The sequence below is a fragment of the Thunnus maccoyii genome, chromosome 22 (assembly GCF_910596095.1).
Source record: "Thunnus maccoyii chromosome 22, fThuMac1.1, whole genome shotgun sequence".
In the NCBI taxonomy this organism is placed as follows: domain Eukaryota; kingdom Metazoa; phylum Chordata; class Actinopteri; order Scombriformes; family Scombridae; genus Thunnus; species Thunnus maccoyii.
In genome coordinates this window covers 12,117,619-12,133,252 of record NC_056554.1, presented here as the reverse complement: position 1 = coordinate 12,133,252, position 15,634 = coordinate 12,117,619, and the positions used below count along the sequence as shown (strand labels likewise).

Here is a 15,634-nt window from a genome sequence, read left to right as displayed (position 1 = left end):
GTGTTGCGTTCAAGTACACTGCACACAAGAGAGGAACATCAGATGATAATTAACCAACCAGCTCCCATGTAGGAATACCAGGTTCACCGTGTAGTAATATGTTCCATGCAAGCACCTTATAAATTCAGTTAAAACATGTTAAAACTATATTTTGACACTTCAAGTCAGTGTTAGATCAGGTAATAATGCACCTTGAGGTTAATTAATACCAAAGTGGTCAATACATTTCCAAGAAATCATAACCAACTGACATACAGTGGGGGCAGGGGAATCCAACTTTGTATTTTCCAAATGTAACATTGAAGTATATCTGCCAATAGATGGCAGCACAAGCTAAATATTGTACAACAGTGGATGATGGAAACTGTTCTTACAGTACAAGTTACTTATAGATTGTGTGGATTTATAAACAAACCATAATATACAACATGAAGCTGAAGTCCTGAGCTGCACACGGTCACGTCTTCTGCAGCACCTGGAACAAAATCACACAAAATAGACCATGAATATCAGTAATTTACTGTGCAGGGTTTCTTCAGCTTAATGTGACACCAGTAGCGAACAGTAATAAATACTCTAACACTACAGGTGTGTTTACTTACTACATAATTAAAGCTGCGGGGAAATTTAAATTACACAAACTTCACTTTTTTTTTAGCAGCAGTAAGGTGATCAACGTGCTTAAAATTTATAAGATTTTAGTGTTTTACATGAAGCATTTGTAACATTTATTCCTTTAGAAAGCTAGATCAGGTGCATTCAAGACATTTCTGCCTTAAACATGTTAGAGAATTACCTTAAAATTTGTTGTAACATCAACCATGAGGCAATCTGTGGAGAATGGTATCAAAAAAAGAGACAAAACTGACCAAACTACACCTGACCAACTCATCTTATCACCTTGGACACTGTGATGTCTTCAACAGCTGTATATAAACCTATACATTCCACATCTGCAGATAGTAGTGCTTTCCATTTCTGATGATGCCAAACAAACCTTCATAAATGTTCTATTTTAATCCTAAAATGCCACTGAGGATGTGACTTTGGTGCTTATGTCAAAATGATACCTCAAGGTCACAGTGGATTCACCCAAAACTAAGATTTCTTTAAAAAATATATTAACCGTGACACAAATGAGTCATTTTAATTCACTATACTTAAATGGTTACATGCATGCACAGACCAACTGTTTATCTCATAAATCAGGTGCGTTGTCCACTAGTTGAAAATGCTCTCATAGTCTGAATCTTAAGATAGTTATCACCTTTAATGAATGAAACCTGATGTCACTCACTCGTCCGCAGGTAGTCTGACTACGTTGTGCCTCTGCCTTGAATTTCTAAAAACAAACTGAACACCTTCAAGCTTTGGCACAACCTTTTCCAGGATCTCAATTAACTATTATTCACATTCACTTTTTGAATTGATATGCATATAAAGGCATAAAAAAACAGCCACAATCTCTGAGGCCTTAAGCATCTGCTGTCTGTTGGAACCAAATAAATGATTCAGCGCTATCAGAAATGCAAAAAAATGAAGGTCTTTAGCCAGCAGCAAAGACTTTCAACTCCCTCATGTGCTCTGATGATTGGATTTGTTAGTCTACGACACCTTTCACCTGTCATTTACTCACTAAAAATGGAGATTGTGTATTACTACGGATTGAGGGGACTGGATTATTAGTTCAGGGATTTGACGCTACTTTCTGAAAAGCCCACAAGTCATGCAAATGTGCAGAACAAACCTTTTGTCTCAGAGTTAATTACGTGACTTATCGAGGAAAACAAGTTGCTGAGAGACTAGTAGCAGGGTCACAGGCTCGAGCACCAGTTAAGTCCCTCTAAGTATCCGCTCTGTCGTAGTGAACGTGGTATTGCTAAAATGATTTCAAGTGTACAGCTAAAACTTGGTCTGTGTCGCATATTCATAACTCCTTATCATAACACCTGCTGCTGCTGCGGAACCATTCCACATGTTTCTTGGAAAATGAGATTAAAATACAACATCAAGTTCTTTTTAAAGGCAACTTTGGGCTTAATTAGAACCAGAAAATGTGTGATGCGCGCCCAGCCGTGACTGTGCACCAGCAGGCTGCGATAATATCTGTATATCTTACTCCTGTGTCTATAATAGTCTCCTCGGGCCAGTTCTTTTCCGATTGCCCGTGGCCATGGAAAGCCTTCATCATGTTCCAACCCCCACCAGGTGAAACGCTGAAGCATCTGTCCTGTATGAGATGCACATCAGCGCTGCAGGAAAAGAGGGGATAATGACACACACTTGCAGATAAAACGGCTAAGATCTTTAAGAGCTTTGACACAAATATATTTAGACGTACATACATTTTGTGATCTGTTAAAGCATCATGATTCAATATACAAGTCTGCTCTACGGTGCAGCAAAAAAGCAATGCCACAGTGAGCAGGTAGCGGACAGGGCAGCTAAGCTCTTGTTAGAATGCCATCATGGCTCTTACCAAAGCGGCCCCCGTCTGATGATGATGGAGGATGAGGAAGCGGAGTGGAGAGCGAGACTTTGCACTCCAGCAGGTCTGCTGACACATGGCTGCCTGCTTTTTGCTCTCAGTCGCCGCGCCAAGGTCAGCCAGCCTCTCGTGTCCAACTCCACGGTGGATCGCTGCCTCGAAGAGAAGTACAGCTCACACTCTGATTGGAGGGTTTATGTACAAGAGTTACAAGCGCTATAAACATGTATGAAAACCTAAATAGATACAAGATAAGGAATTTACTGAAATATTTTTTGTAATATTTTATAATGTGTTCAACAGCAGTTGAGAAGAAACTATCAACAAAAGGTCCATTTAGTAGTTGTTCTACAGCTTTTGATCATATCACATGATCTTCAGGAGACTGAGTTTTTGCAGTTGTCAGAAATGTAGACAGCTTTTTAAAAGACTTTCTGCTCATGTAGAAGATCATGTGGTTTGATCAAAAGCTGCAGAGGAGCTACTAAATGGACCTTGCAGTGAGATTATGGTTAAGCAAACGTGGACAAGAAGTCCTTCAAGTGCTAAAAACAAACAAACAAACAAAACAAATGAACAAAAAACAGGAAATTTGAACATTTACAATGACAACTCAGCAAACTGTCTCCTGATGAGGATCTTTTGATATAATCGAAAGCTCCAGCACAGCTACTAAATGGACCTTGTGGTGAGGTAGTTTTCTCAACTGATTTTCCTCATGCACTATCAACATCATCAAGAAAAGGTAGAATATTTACCTTAAAGTGGAGAAGTCTTGTCAACCTTTAACCTGAACATTTGAAACCGCACGTTTACAGTGTTTGACTCGTACAACGTGTCCCACATAAAAACATGTTTAATTTCAAATTAAACAGCTGCTAACAGTGGAAAAAAAAGCTAAAATATCGATTGAGATTACTCAAAAAATGTTTAAAATCTGGACTTTTTTGGGAGAGGAGAAACATGACAATTGTGCTTACATCACTTTCTACCATTACAACTTCAAACACCACTGACTATTTCACTCTGATGGCACACAGAAGTTCAGTATTAGTCACAATATGACTTCTTTCACAGCTGAAGGCACCTGTGTTTTCATCTTTTCCCATCCGCTCTTTCCCAATCCTGAAGGCAGTCACTGCATGTCTACAATAAACCTAGAGTAGAAAAATAAAAAGATATAAGGTAGTGGAAATGTTCCTGTTTGTAGGAGATATTCCTGATTTCAGAGGGCTGCTCTGGCTGCCGTTCCTCCATCACTGTCAGTGCTACAAGAGTCCTGATCTCCATGAGACCACTGCAGGAAGAGGACTCGGATGCTTCTGTGCTAATCTGAGCTCAAGTGTTGAGTTTGAGCTCCATCTCAGCGTTCCACTCTCCGTCAAATGTACCAACGGGGGAGTCCTCGTCTCGAACCCGGTAGCTCCAGAGCAGATGCTGAAGGTGTCCCGGACCACCGACGCTGGTCCCAGGTCAGCTCCAGAGACAGATGTTGCTCATGGCCTGGCAGGTGGAGCTGCTCTCTGCAGGAGAGAGGTAGATCTTGCCACTGGGGCAGACGCACAGTTCGTACAGGGCTTGTTCCTGGGAGGCCTCGCTTGGAGACGCTGTGTAGACGCCGAGCGGAAGATTCCCCAGCTGAATGGTGTTGGCATCTAAGAGTATCTGGGAGGAAAAAAAAAAAAAAAAAACATCAGACACACTGGAAGTCATTACACAACATCGCCAGAGGTGCCCTGAAGTGATGTATTACCATCTTGAACTGATAAATGACTGTGGTGCGATCAGTAAATACAACGTGACAGGCGGAGTGAAACAGCACTGATCTGGTGAGTGAGGATAAGCAGTGAAGGAGAAACTTTTTACTCAACATTTTTATTTAGAGCACAAAATTGTCCATTTTTTTTCATAACTGTGAGAGCAACTGTGTTAATGTTATCTTTTAAAAACATCAGGGTGGGAGAGGGTGTTTTGTGCTGTTAAATATATATTTTATTGTTGAGCCCGAGTAGAGACAGGCATTGCAAACTAGCTTAGGCTATGCTGTGGTATTTTGCATGAGGTCATGCTTTATACTTGTCGCTATACAAATAAACAATAAATAAATGACTAAAAAAGAAAAGGAACAATGTCCTGCATGAAAATAGAACAAATATTAACAACTAAAAGTAGAACAAATATTTAAAAATTATGTTTAAATTAAGTTTTAAGTGATAAAAAATAACTTAACAAGGAGGATAAAACTGAATAAGGACATGAAAAAGCAACTTTTAACTAGTGCTGATTAGTGCAAATTTGATAATCAATGACTTGTTTAATTTAATTGGTTACTTATTAAGCAAAAAAGCCAAAAAGCTTCTCAAAGGCGAGGATTAGCTGTTTTTATCGGTTTTATATCATTTTAAAGTGAATATCTTCGGGGGTTTTGGTGATGATGATGGACATTCTTCACTTGTTTCAGACAAAGTGATTACTCAATAATTGAATAAATAATGACTGATTAATTGAAGATGAACCTGATGGTTGCTTGCAGCCCTGCCTTTAACTCAGAGTACATTTGAATCCTTCTCACCTCTCCCTCTGTGGACTCCAGTTGTAGGTCCTTTCGACCGCTGACCTTCAGCGGCCCCTTGGATGCGCTCACTTCTACCCCTCTGGGAGCCTCCATGGTCAGCGTCCGTGTTGGAGACTCCAGCCTGACAGAGAGGGAAAAGAAAAAAAAGCAGAAGCTAAGAGATTTCGTGCATGAACTCATCGTTTTATTTAGTTTATACTTTCCGGATGTTTATATTATTAAAACTTTGCCTTTCAGTGTGACTTAATAGCACATCACTAAGGATAGAAGACGGATTCAAGGTTAAATTGATTGTTATTCAGTTCATAGTTTATAAATGTCTCTGCGTAATTACTTATTTAGGGGAGGTTGATGGAATTCAACCATATTGTTAGTTTCATAACAGACCCAAGGCAGTGAGGCATTTAAAAAAAAAAAAGTCTCACAGTTGAAAAAAAAAAAGCAGCTCATTGATATTTCTCTTTGACTCTTGCTCCATAAATGTATTCTGGTGCTAGTTAGACTAATGACTTCTCCACCTGTGGAATAGTTAAAGCTGCTGTTCATATTTAAGTAACTCCTCTCATTATTCTAATCCAGCATGGCTCCTAAACAGCCCGTAATTGTATCAGCTGATTTTGACCTTCAGCAACACTGAGGCAAATGCAATTTGCATTTTCCTCCCATGGACTATTTGTTTACACGGGGAAAGATAAGTGCAAGAGCCAATCAATGTGGAATTTGTTTTCATAACTCATAACCGTTTCAAATTGATTTTCTCCCCGCCCCAACCCCTCCCCACCCCCCCTCCCCCATCTTCCCCAAATCTGTTTTCAATGAATTTTAAATGGAAGACTTCAAGAAGCCGTCTTGAAATCGCTTAAATCTCCCCTACCCTCTGAAAGTGACACACATTTCGGATTATGCTCTATTGGAATAAGGAGAAGAAGAAAAAAAAGGAAAGAAAGGCAAATGAATTTCATCTGCATTTGAAGAGCCTCTTTGACTTTAAATCAGCTTTCAGTAGATACAGTTTGGAGAGGATCTGTGAAATGTGCCTTTGACCCGGGGCTGTTTGTGCCCTAGACCTGTAGAGAATAGAGAAGATAGATGTCTGCTCACAGTTTGTTTCTTTTTTTTACTCATCTGCTGCTCATATTTCTCCCTGAAAGCTGCTCAAACAATGAGTGTTATTAGGACACGTTGTTACGTTTGAGTGCATTTAATCATTTGTTGTGAATAAGTGAGAAGAAACTGATTGTAATAAGTATATTTAATGGTATAATTATTTTTAAAAAAACATCCCCGGTCCATCTCCAGTAGCAACACAACATACCGTTTCTCCTACTGAAAGCCAGTCATTCATTAGACGGCCAAAAGAATCGGTGTTCGAGTGCTCCTCAGCTTAGCATGTTTCAATAATTATGTCTCAAGCATTCACTGATTATCTATGGCCGGGATAGATGAGTCATTAAAAGACCCATTTAAAAACACTCCGCACTGAGCTGTGCAGTGAGAAGTTAGTGATATGTGATGTGTTTCTGATATTTCACTCCGTTCGAAGCAGTTCCGTCGTCTCCCAACACACACAAACACAGACTGGGCAGTTCTGTCAGAAGACAAAGTGCTCAATTTTCAAGAGTGCTTATTTCACGTGGTCCAAAAATAAAGCAATAAATGAACTGAATTAAATTAAAAATGTCTCTTGGGTTTTATTACTCAGACGACTTCCATGTCTTTGTATAGACAGCTTATGTTCTAGTGCTGCTTACTGCTGACTGGTAAAACAGTAACCATTACTATTAATGAGATATAATTTAAACTAAAAGCTGTGGCTGCTCAGGATTTACATTACATAGAAATTGGTTTCATTGGATGTGGGAGTGTTAGGAGCTCCAGTTGTTCTGGAAGTCGGCTCTTTAACTGATTTCCAAAATAAAAGAGTGTGTTACCATTGAAGCCAAATTGTGTTTGTTACATATTTATCCTGAAAGTTTTTGGACCAACCGGAATGTACAATACTCATCATTTACTTTAGGTAGCACTTCTGGGATGTATGTTTTAATTTTCTAATCATTTTTTCCCATTTTCCCCTGTGTAATTAGTTATTTATATCCTTTTTTTTCTTTTTACCTCAAGTGTTACAGGCATATTACTGGCAAAGTGAGGGAGGGTTCTTGTGAATGTTTAGAAATGCTGCTGTATGTTGTTGTTTTTTTTTATAAATGAACACAAACCAATTAAAGGTAATGCTGGATTTTACATTTCATGTGATTTCCTAGAACGTAATTTCCTAGGATTTTAGTTAGTTGTGTTAATTGAAAGAACTGCTGAAAGGAAAAACTGACAATTATCCATTTGAATCACAGTAAATTATCATTTATTATTGTAAACTTTTTAAGTTGTGGGTTCATCTGTGTACAATTCTACATCTTTTGCACATTCAGCTGACATGCTGTCCACCGACAAGACTCTAAGTTAGTGCCGATTGGTGTGAAAATGAAACCCAATTGAACATTCTCCCTATAATTAGTACCAAATTATAGTTTTTTCCAGAAAATGACTATGTAATTCCAAATAATTTTCAGTTACATATCAGTTGATTTGTCAGACATGATCAGAAATCTAAAGGACCTGTGAAGCGTTATACATTAGGACACTAAAACGAACAAAATCATTTTGATTTGAGTGGGGTGGCACCTATTTTCATTATCGATAAATCTGCCAATTATTTTCTCAAGTCTATGAAAAGTTTAAAAATTGTGAAAAAAAATGCATTCAGGATTTCTTAGAGACCACAGCGATGTCTTCCATTTGCTTGTTTTGTTTGACTAACAAGTCCAAAACCTTCAGATATTCAATTTACTGTCATAAAAAAAAACAAAGAAAAACAGCAACACTTCATCACATATGGGAAGTGGGAACCAGAATATGTTGGGCTTATTTGCTTGAAAAATGATTAAAACAATTGTTTGATTATCAAAATAGTTTCCAATTAATCTTCTGTTAATCAATTAGTCCTTGCAGCTCTAGATTTGAGACATGGGCCTAATTCAGTTTGTTGTAAAATGTCACAATCTTCAGAAACACTCAGATCATTAGACTGTAATAACGGAGTTTGATGAAGCAAGCTCAGCCCTCCTCAGTACCATGGAGCTTGTTGTACCCAGAATACCTCAGAGTTTCTGGCTCCATCCAGAAAACACTGATATGAAAAGCCCTCACTACAGATAACCAATGTGGTATTTGCAGTCATAAAGGCTGTTTACGACAGCCTCTCTGAGAAATCTGACCAGCTTTTCTTGTTGCATTCAGGATGACCTTTACGTCCACAGAAAGGTCACCGTATCGCAGAGCTATGGGGAGAAAGAGCTGTGCACAACCAAATGTGCTGATGGCCGTAGCTGATGTCACAATGGATGAGGTTGGTTTAAATACTGCATATCTACTCTGTTGGCTGAGAGGATTCCAGAGGTGAAAGTCAAGTTTATTTTTATAGGCCACTATCACATACAGTTTCTCAATGGGCTTCACAGACAATAGAGAAAACAACAAGTTTCATATTACGACAATTCTAGGAAATGTAATAACAACAAAAGTTTCTTGGAAGCGTTCAATTCCTCCTTTGCCGATTTGAAACATAACTAAAAGCTGCTGCTTGTTATATTAACAATTGATAATTAAAATCAAAAGACTCTATTATGTGACGAACCCACAGCGAATTATCAACTCTGCAGTTCCCCTCAGTACTACATAGCATTTTAGCATCTTTTAGCTCATTTTGTTGGTTTTCCAGCCTGTAATTTACTGTGTTGATTCACTCTAACCACTCTTATTGACCTTAAGCAGGTAGGCAGCCATTTTCAGCCAAAAAGCTCTAAAAGTCCACTGTACACCACCTGTTCAGCACCAAACGGCAGACAGACAAAGTTAGCGACTAGCTAGTGGACAAAGTGGAGCATTTAGCAGCTAAAGAGCCAGATATTTCCCTCAGGAGTTGCTGAAGAGCAAGATGGTGCTGAAAGGAGAATGAATATTGATAAGTGGCAAGAAACACGACTCCAAATGAATGCTAATGTTGCTACATGTCTAATGGATGTGTAAATAAGCAGCTGTTTGCTAGCACACGTGCCCTATCAACTTTATTGGATGATAATATGTCGGAGTTGTGTTTACAGCTTGTTAAGCTTCTCCAGTGGAGAAAAAAATCAATTAAGGTTTAAAGGTTCAATCTATAATTTTTGCCATCTTTTCTGTTTAGAGCCAGGACCTTCAACATAAGGAGTGAGGGGTGTTGCCTTTCACGCTCCGGAAACACAGCTACCTTGAATCGAAGCCAATGCTAGCTCATTTGGACTGAATCGAATGCTAGCCATACCGCACTGACCTCAGCCTCAAGCCGTGGTAGTTGCTGCTTGGTCCGCACTTTGTGAAATAACGATAGGTGTTGTTTAATTATAATGACAGATGGAGGAGCAAATAAGACAGTAAATGAGCCTCCCTCCCAAAATTAAACCAATTATTTCCGCTGTATCTATGTGTCTGTCCAGATATTTCTCTCGCAACCAAACAGGATCATTGCACTAACAAAGAAACAATACATTGATCTGCTGCAGTCAGAATGATAAAAAAAAAAATGGAGTACACCCCTGCTACACAACATTTCAATCCCACCAAATTGGAGGTAGAAAAGTCTGACCAGAGCTAAATGGGACCAAAAAGAGTTGTTCTTTTCTGCCTTTATCTTCTTAATGAACCTGTCACTCTCACATGGACACAGCTACTGCGGAGACTGTCCTGAAAGCTGCTTGGATCAACTAGAGAGGGGTATGCTGCTGGCCCCACTGCAAACAAGAAGAGGGCTCGAGTAGCTGAAGTTGTAGAGAAAATAAAATGAAAAGCTGTTTTCCTGCTCTCTGATGCCAGGCCTTGAAATGCACCATGTGATGTCTGCACTGTAAAGAAAGCAGAACGCCTTCAAATTGCTGTCTGGTCTGCTTTTGCCTCTTAATGTCAGACTTGTCTCACAACAAATTCCCATGGGTCTTTAAAGCAGCAATTCGAGTTACAGCCTGCAAGACGTCTGTTCTTGACATGATTGAGATCTGGACTCTTTCTGTCGTGCTGATCACAAGTCCATCTGCCATCTTTGCCTCATACGTGTCAAGAAAATAGACAGTCTACAGAAGTAACACGGGGGTTATTGCGGGAGTAATATCACAGTATTATTCACATATATTTCCTGTCTGTTCAGACTGATTTGGGACATGTGCATCAGGAATCAGGACACCATCCATCAGAATGGATTACAAAATGATCTGATTATGTAATTGACAGAAATATTTACATATTTTGGCCTCTATTTCTGGTTGCAAGCTGCTCTTATCAAGCTGCGTGGGAAGCTAGCAGCAGAGTCAAAACATGCAAATCTGAGCCAAATATCCAACAGTTAGCATGAATCTTGATTTCTGTCCTCAGACGTAGCACCAGAGAGACATTTTGAGAGTGAAACCGAACTGTTCCAACTGCAGAGGTCACTGTGAGGTGATCAGAGCCCAACAACAGCTAAGACTGAAGTTAATGAAGCTTTGAGGTGAGCTAAGGTAAGAGAAGGAAATGAAAAACTGACACATCTCTCCACATTTTTAAACTGCCTTCTACTTGTTTTAGAGACTCCTTGAAAGTTCAGTAATTCACAAGCCAACACATTCAGTCATGCTCCCTAGTTTTCAGCAGCTCTATAGAAGCAGTTTAAGAAATATTGAGCTCATAAGACCAAGCAGACGCCTGAAAATTTTATAAAATGTAGTTAATCTGGGTACTTTTACATGATTAAATCAATTATTCAATCACATTTTGTGACATTTTTATTCATTCATAATAAAAGGTCTTCAAGCGTTCTCTACTCCACAAGGAATAACTTCTGGTGGGAAAGTGTTTAAGTGTTGTATTTATTCATTTATGCATATCTTAATGCTTTGGTGACCTAAAAATTGTCAAATTTCAGGAGAATGCGTCTCAACAAACACTAGTATTCTCCTTCAGGTCTGAAAAATCACCACAAAAAACAAACAGGACATGATTTCTGTCCTCCATTTTCATGACTACAAAGGGTTTTTTGCTACTTCATTTCAGAATCATGCCTTTAAATCATTTTAAAAAGTCTAAAAATGAGAATAAGGATTTGCTGCATACAAAATTAGCTCTAGACACTTACTTCACTTCATTATTCTAAAATAAATGTAACTGCAATGAAATTTTCACATCTTTAACCAGCTGGGAGAACAGAAAAGCTACTAATGAACCTTCTGGTGAGATTAGTGTTTTGCAAGCAAAATAAATGTAGTTTTTAAAGTTCTAACTTTTAGGCCCACGCAATGTTTTATTTATTTAAGCACAATTCTTGCATATTGCAAACCTGTTTCTAATTTTTTATTCTCTCACATTACACCTACATCTGACCAGCACCAGACTGAATAATACTACTGTGCAGATGTTTTCTGCTTTTTTCATTGCATCTAAATGTCCCTCTTAACTTTCATTCATTTGGTGTCTTATAAGTTGTGCATTTAGTCTCTTTTAAGGAAATATTAACTTCAGTTTGCTAATAGGTTGCAACTACAAGTTTGAAGCAAACATGGATTAAATCCTGTACAATTATTCACAACTGAGGCATCCATGTTAACTTTAAAAACATTTTTAAATCATGTAAAATAATGAATAAATGCTAGTGGAACTATTTCTACTCAGTATATTAAATTATTCAGAAGCAGCATGGTGGTGACAAATGAAGACAAACTTGAGTGCTAGTGTACACAGATAGAGCGCTAAGGGAGAAGAACAGGTGCTTCCAAGAAGAGGAAGATCTCAGGTGGGTTTGTTTGATTTCGTCTCCGCTCTGTTCTTCTCCCAGATCACCGTTGGCTTGCAGAGAAATGAACACACACCACAAAGACAACTTTCTTTAGCGAAACGGCTATTTAAAGAGGAGAAGAAGGGCGACATGGACGCGAGCCAAGCCGTATCTTTATCATCCAGAGAGGTTTACTGACGAGGTGGTGAGTAGTTTGCAAAGTGGGTTTTTAACATGTCACATTTCCAAAGAGAATTATTTCTACATTTAATTTTTCAGGACGTCAGAGCCTAAAAACATAGCTGGGTCAATTTTTTTCAATACTGTCATTCTAATTATACAGTATGATGTCATGATATCGGATGAGACATCAGATTTACACATGTGTAATCAATCAGCAGCTATTCTGGCTCATAATTTACTGTCTGGCTGAATAATGAGAAAATGTCTGCTTTGGTACCATTAAAGGGAAACAGTGCACAGAGAGTGAGTTATTCATGTTTCTGGTCCATGATGGTGACTGGCTGTTTATGTCAAATCACATTAAATAGGGGTGTAGACTAATAGTTACGCTCTGTGGTTCCCATCTTTATTTGTCTTACTTGTGCGCCAATTTGTAATCATATTTGTCTTTTTTCCTCCTTAACACAAATATGTGGATATATACATATATCATTACAAAATCCTAATTTATATTTTTTCAAATTAGCCGAGTTACTCCACAGTCTTCCCACTTATCCCGCAGGGAACCGCAGAAGTATCTCCTGGGATACAAGTGCCTCTTGTTGGAAATCACTTTCTGACTGAATGCAGTTTCACTGAATACAAAAGCATTGATGTTTGGATTAATCACGGTCAAAAATCGCCCTCTACAGCAGAAGACTATCATTTATGTGAGTGTGGATGTTATTCAGTCTCAAAACACTAGTCTGAAATTGGTTACATCACTTGGGAGAGAGAGAGAAAAAAAAACATTAAAGGGCACCTCTTCTGTTGGAGCTCCACAGAATGGATGTGGAGTGCTGTGTGGTGATCAAACCCCAGCCTCCTAGCTGCTTCACTTTTCAGCATTTGCAAGCTTATGATTATCATGATTATGAATCATTTCTTGAAATAAGATTAAATAAAAATCTGAAACACAACAAAATTGTAAAGGTGCAGTTCTCTTATTTGCAGCCTAGTAAGATAATGTGGTTTTGACAACATCTAGGTATCTAATAAAACAGGGACAACATTTTGTTCTAAAGCCTTTTTAAACACGTCTAGATTACATATCATCATTTATCAACAGTATTGCATTGACTATACTTTAACATGTAGCAGGTTCTACAGGACCACCTGTACGTAAATATGTAAAAGCTGCTGAAAAGTGGTTAAAATGTGCCACCTCTTGCAAATACCACAACATTGATGCACATGTTTACAAGTGACACGCCGCTGCAGCAATGGCAGCTTGTTTACACCCACCTACAACTGAGATTATAGAACAGCAACATAACAAAAATGTTATTATTCTTGGACTCATGTCATTAATGGTCCGAATTATTCTACTATATTGCCATTTTGTTTGTATTTATACTACTTTTTGTCTCAAAATTAAAATATTTGACATGGTGTTTGGAAAATCAATAGGGTTTTAGATAAAAGGAGCATATATCTAAGAAAACGATTTCAGTAATTTGTTGAAGGAAGCCAGTCATGATGGTGGTACTTTGCTGAGACAGTCAGTAGAAGTGATTGATTTCTGAAATATGTTAATAAATTGAGCCACTCAAACAGAATAAAACTTTGAAAATGTGCAAATTAAATATCCTTGATCAAATATACATTTAAATCAGGGAATCCAATTTAAGTAAACGTCATGTTGGAGATTTTTTGTCTTAAATGTTCCCTGTTTGGTTGCCTCTTGTTTAGATTTCGACCACATTGCAGATGGTCACCTCTGAGCTGAGCCTGTGTGTGTGTGTTTTTGTGTGTGTGTGTGTGTGTGTGTGTGTGTACGTGTGCCTGCTTTAAAGTGAGCCTCATCAGTATTCCACTCACTCTGAAGGAATTAGCTGCCAGAACACTGCTTTTTCTGCCAACTTTGATCCCAGCCCTCCCTTCAGGACCAGTAAGGTGGACAACAAACCGCACTCGTTATAGCTCGTTAATGGACCGACACAGGGCTCAGAGCCTCAGGCAGTGTGCAGTGGGGATCACATGCATGGGAGTATATACGCGCCTCAGGCCTTGCCCACTTTCTCCATGCCCTCCTGACGCTTTAATCAATTCCTGACTGCTAAAGAGAATAACTAACAAATTAGCTCACCTCTCGGCTGTGAAATTAATATAGTGGTCAAATCTAGTTTTGAATTTGTGTCATAATGAGCTGACCAGTGGATGCTTGAGTTTACAAGAAGGTGCTTGAGAATAATGATACTGGTGAATAATGGTTCCTGCCATGTGTGTGTGTGTTTTTTTTGGCGCAGGCGTTGACTTTGAAATGCCACAGAACATTTATCATCATTATTTAAAGATCTTCATTTTAATTGAACAGGATATGACCATGTGACATTAAGCTTTAATGAATTTCTGTAAAGTCAATGAATATGAACTTACTTCAGGTCTTCAGAAGCCTTCGCCTGGATCAGCGGAGTTTCTACTGAATGTCCGAACACAGCGCCTTCTGAGCCTGCCGGTAGAGTTCACTTTTATAATTTACAAAACTACAGCCGAGGATGTGTTTAACAGGGCTGGGTATCGAATCACCAAACCACAGTAGTTATTTGATACCGAGTGAAGTAACAAAAACAGTTATGTGCTGAAAGCTGCATCGAATGCTTGCTCAGACTCTTCAGGCAGTTGAGGATCATGTTCACGCTGAATTATTAAAAACTAACTAACCATTCAGTCATAAGGACTCAAAGTCAACTCATCAAAAGTCAGTTTCAGTGCTACATGGAGCCACATGGTGACTGACAACAATTCATGCTGCATTTTACAGCAACTTATGTGTTAATTTATGTTCTCCAGTGTCTCTAAGCACCCCTTTATACCTTGCCTTAAAATGCGTTTTGGGTGATTGGACTGCAATCAGATAGTGCTTGACCACATGAAAATACAGGTGTAAATGCAACCAACATGCATCGATTGTGATCCGAGTGGCCACCTCCACCTCCATTGTGACCACACTGAACACAAGTATAAATGCAATTGCGTTGTCAATCCACATACAACAACTATGTGGGCGGAAATATGTAATTGCACACGACTGTTATAAACCAGCGAGGCAGCAGCCATTAGCCGGCTTCTTCCTCCACTTCGAAAAGCAAGTAGATGTCCATACAGTAGCGCAACTTCACGGATGGGGACCATCTTTTTTGTTGTTGTTCTTTTTGTTGTTTTTTTGAACCCGCATAAACGAGAGAAGGATGTGATTTTTGGCTGTTTTACCTGGACAGAGCAACCGGATCTCAATCAGATCTCAGTGGGATCTCAATGTGGACACTGGGAACACATATTAATACCTGGTGTAAATGTAACCAGGTTAAATCATATCTAGATACAATCTGGATACGAGACACATTTTAATGCAAGGTGTAAAGGTGGTCTCAGTCCGCTTGTTCGACTGACAGCTTTCATACCAGCCTAAAAAAACCAAACCAAACAGATTAGGTGTTAAGGCACCTTTAATCATCTTTACTCATTATTAGATGAGATAGATGATGAGATGATCAGAATTTTGCGAATTTAGACT

General features: G+C 38.7%; 1 protein-coding gene and 1 long non-coding RNA gene across 3 annotated transcripts in view; one reads left to right on the top strand and one right to left on the bottom strand.

Annotated features, from left to right (window-relative positions):
• Positions 1 to 262: 262 nt before the first annotated feature.
• LOC121888919 (zeta-sarcoglycan-like) overlaps positions 263 to 15,634 on the bottom strand; it is a 44,819-nt gene continuing 29,447 nt past the window's right edge. The window contains exons 6-11 of one of the 2 annotated variants that reach the window (XR_006093381.1): positions 14,497 to 14,569; positions 5,061 to 5,184; positions 3,247 to 4,153; positions 2,480 to 2,669; positions 2,120 to 2,252; positions 263 to 475 (exon numbers count right to left, since the gene is read on the bottom strand). Coding sequence is in view for 1 of the 2 variants with exons in the window: in XM_042400512.1 (XP_042256446.1) it covers positions 3,962 to 4,153; positions 5,061 to 5,184; positions 14,497 to 14,569 (389 nt within the window). In the remaining variant the exon portion in view is untranslated. Of the gene's footprint in view, positions 476 to 2,119; positions 2,253 to 2,479; positions 2,670 to 3,085; positions 4,154 to 5,060; positions 5,185 to 14,496; positions 14,570 to 15,634 lie in introns of those variants that run through there. The other variant, XM_042400512.1, reaches the window with a different exon arrangement.
• LOC121888920 lies at positions 8,381 to 12,440 on the top strand. The gene is made up of 3 exons (XR_006093382.1): positions 8,381 to 8,466; positions 10,521 to 10,645; positions 11,956 to 12,440. It is a non-coding gene; the product is annotated as an uncharacterized LOC121888920 (long non-coding RNA).